We start from the raw sequence: 1,819 nt of genomic DNA, 5'->3' as shown, positions 1-1,819 counted from the left end.
GGAGTTCTGTGTTTGACTTGTTGCTGGGGGCAACCATAAACACGGTTGCCATGGCGATGGCCGGAGAGGAAGCAAAAACATATCATGTGATTGAAGCCTGCGCTGCCATGTAACAGGATCCAGCAACAAGTGCATGTCCTGCCAGATCGAGAAAGGAGAGAGTCTCCGGGCATGGAGTGAATGGAAGGCTTCTGCACAACAGAGTGGAGATTTACTCCAGTGTTTTCGCTCCACTCTCACGTCGTCTCTGCTGCTCTTACAGACGGCGCTTTACTTTGAAATAAAGGTGTTAAAGTTTTTACGCTCTTCAAAGTCGATCATCTCCGATTATCGTTTCCTTTTATGCAGGAAGTTGCTGTCAGAAACATTCACACTTGCAAACAAGAAAGATTAAGTCTGAATATTTGGTGGAGGTCACTGAAAGTAGGAAAATGTGTGAATTCATCTCTATAAGCTCCCAGCTTTCTGAAGGTTCTGAAGATTTGAAAAACAGTTAGTGAAACACACATAAAAAGCTTTAGGATTCTCCAGATGATTAATGTGCAGGGAGCTGCGTTTAAGCTGGCTCATTGTCTAAGCGGGAGGGCCCAGGGCGAGCAGGAGGCTGCAGGCCCGCCTGCCTGTAGAAACTTTGTTGTGTGTCTGGTTGCCATGGTTCAGCTCTGTATGTTTTGTTCGCCCCCCCTCGTCTTCCCCTTTTCCACACTCTCTTTTTCTCCCCCCCTCCCTCGCAGGCTACTTTGGATGTGGTGATGAATCTCCAGTTCCACTACATTGAGAAACTCTGGCAGACGTTTTGGTGTTCCACAGCGCCATCTAGTGACGGAAGCACATCCATTCCCAGCAGGTGCCACTTCTTCTCATTTGAAGTGAAAGTAATCCTCCTGAGTTTAGATGACGGTGTTTATGGTTTGTGTTGTTGTCCGTGCAGTGATGACGACATGGAAGGTACTATTCCCAGAGAGAAGCTCTTGGCTCTGTGTAAATATGAGCCAGTGCGACTGTGGATGAGGAGCTGCGATCACATCCTGTACCAGGCTCTGGTGGAGGTCCTCATCCCGGATGTGTTGCGTCCCGTTCCCAGTTAGTACTGAAGATGTCATTTAAAGAAATAATTTCAGAAAGTTCTTGTTTATTTTCTTCAGGTAATAATGCAGTAAAATATAAAACTCTTTCAGGCACTCTCACTCAGGCCATCAGGAACTTTGCTAAAAGTCTGGAGGGCTGGCTAACCAACGCCATGACCAGCTTCCCGCAAGAGATTGTTCGCACTAAGGTGACCCAAATAACTCTATTTTCTTATTTATTTTGTAATGTGCAGATTCTATATATTATCCATCTGTAAACATTTTTTTGTTTTTAGGCAAAAGTTACAAATTTCCTTTGGTTTTGATACAGCCTTAATCTGATTTTTCTTATTTATCTCAATAAGTCAAACTTTCAGTGTTGTAAATAATAATAAATTAACACCATTAATATATATATATATATTTAAAGAAATTATGTTTTTGGCATCTTTAAATGGAAATAGAATGAAAAAAAAAGTTGTTCCTATTGGCTGTCAAACTTAAAACGTACTTATCTTCAAGGAATTGTGACAACAGAATGATTTAACTTTATTTGCTGAAAACTTCACAACATAATGCATTTAGTTGAGCATTAAAATCTAAGCATACACATTTTAGAAGCCACACTATTAGAGAAAAATGTAGCAACATTCTTTTCTTTTTTGTTGTTGTTCACCCATAAAATGTGGAACAGGTTTTTTTTAGTGAGATCCTTTAAAGACGGGTGTGCATGTTGGCCCTCACTCAGCCTA

At 41.3% G+C, this 1,819-nt stretch overlaps 1 protein-coding gene across 1 annotated transcript in view; it reads left to right on the top strand.

The window, feature by feature from the left end:
- Positions 1 to 711: 711 nt before the first annotated feature.
- Positions 712 to 1,819, top strand: part of LOC112141977 (DNA-binding protein RFX2-like) — a 1,483-nt gene continuing 375 nt past the window's right edge. Inside the window, exons 1-3 of the mRNA XM_024265194.2 lie at positions 712 to 847; positions 932 to 1,083; positions 1,179 to 1,276. Of these exons, the coding sequence (XP_024120962.2) occupies positions 753 to 847; positions 932 to 1,083; positions 1,179 to 1,276 (345 nt within the window). The 5' untranslated portion in view covers positions 712 to 752. The remainder of the gene's footprint in view (positions 848 to 931; positions 1,084 to 1,178; positions 1,277 to 1,819) is intronic.

The sequence above is a fragment of the Oryzias melastigma genome, unplaced genomic scaffold (genome assembly GCF_002922805.2).
Source record: "Oryzias melastigma strain HK-1 unplaced genomic scaffold, ASM292280v2 sc02362, whole genome shotgun sequence".
Classification (NCBI taxonomy): Eukaryota; Metazoa; Chordata; class Actinopteri; order Beloniformes; family Adrianichthyidae; genus Oryzias; species Oryzias melastigma.
Note: the sequence above shows the minus strand (reverse complement) of the source record. Positions and strands in the feature narration are given on the sequence as shown.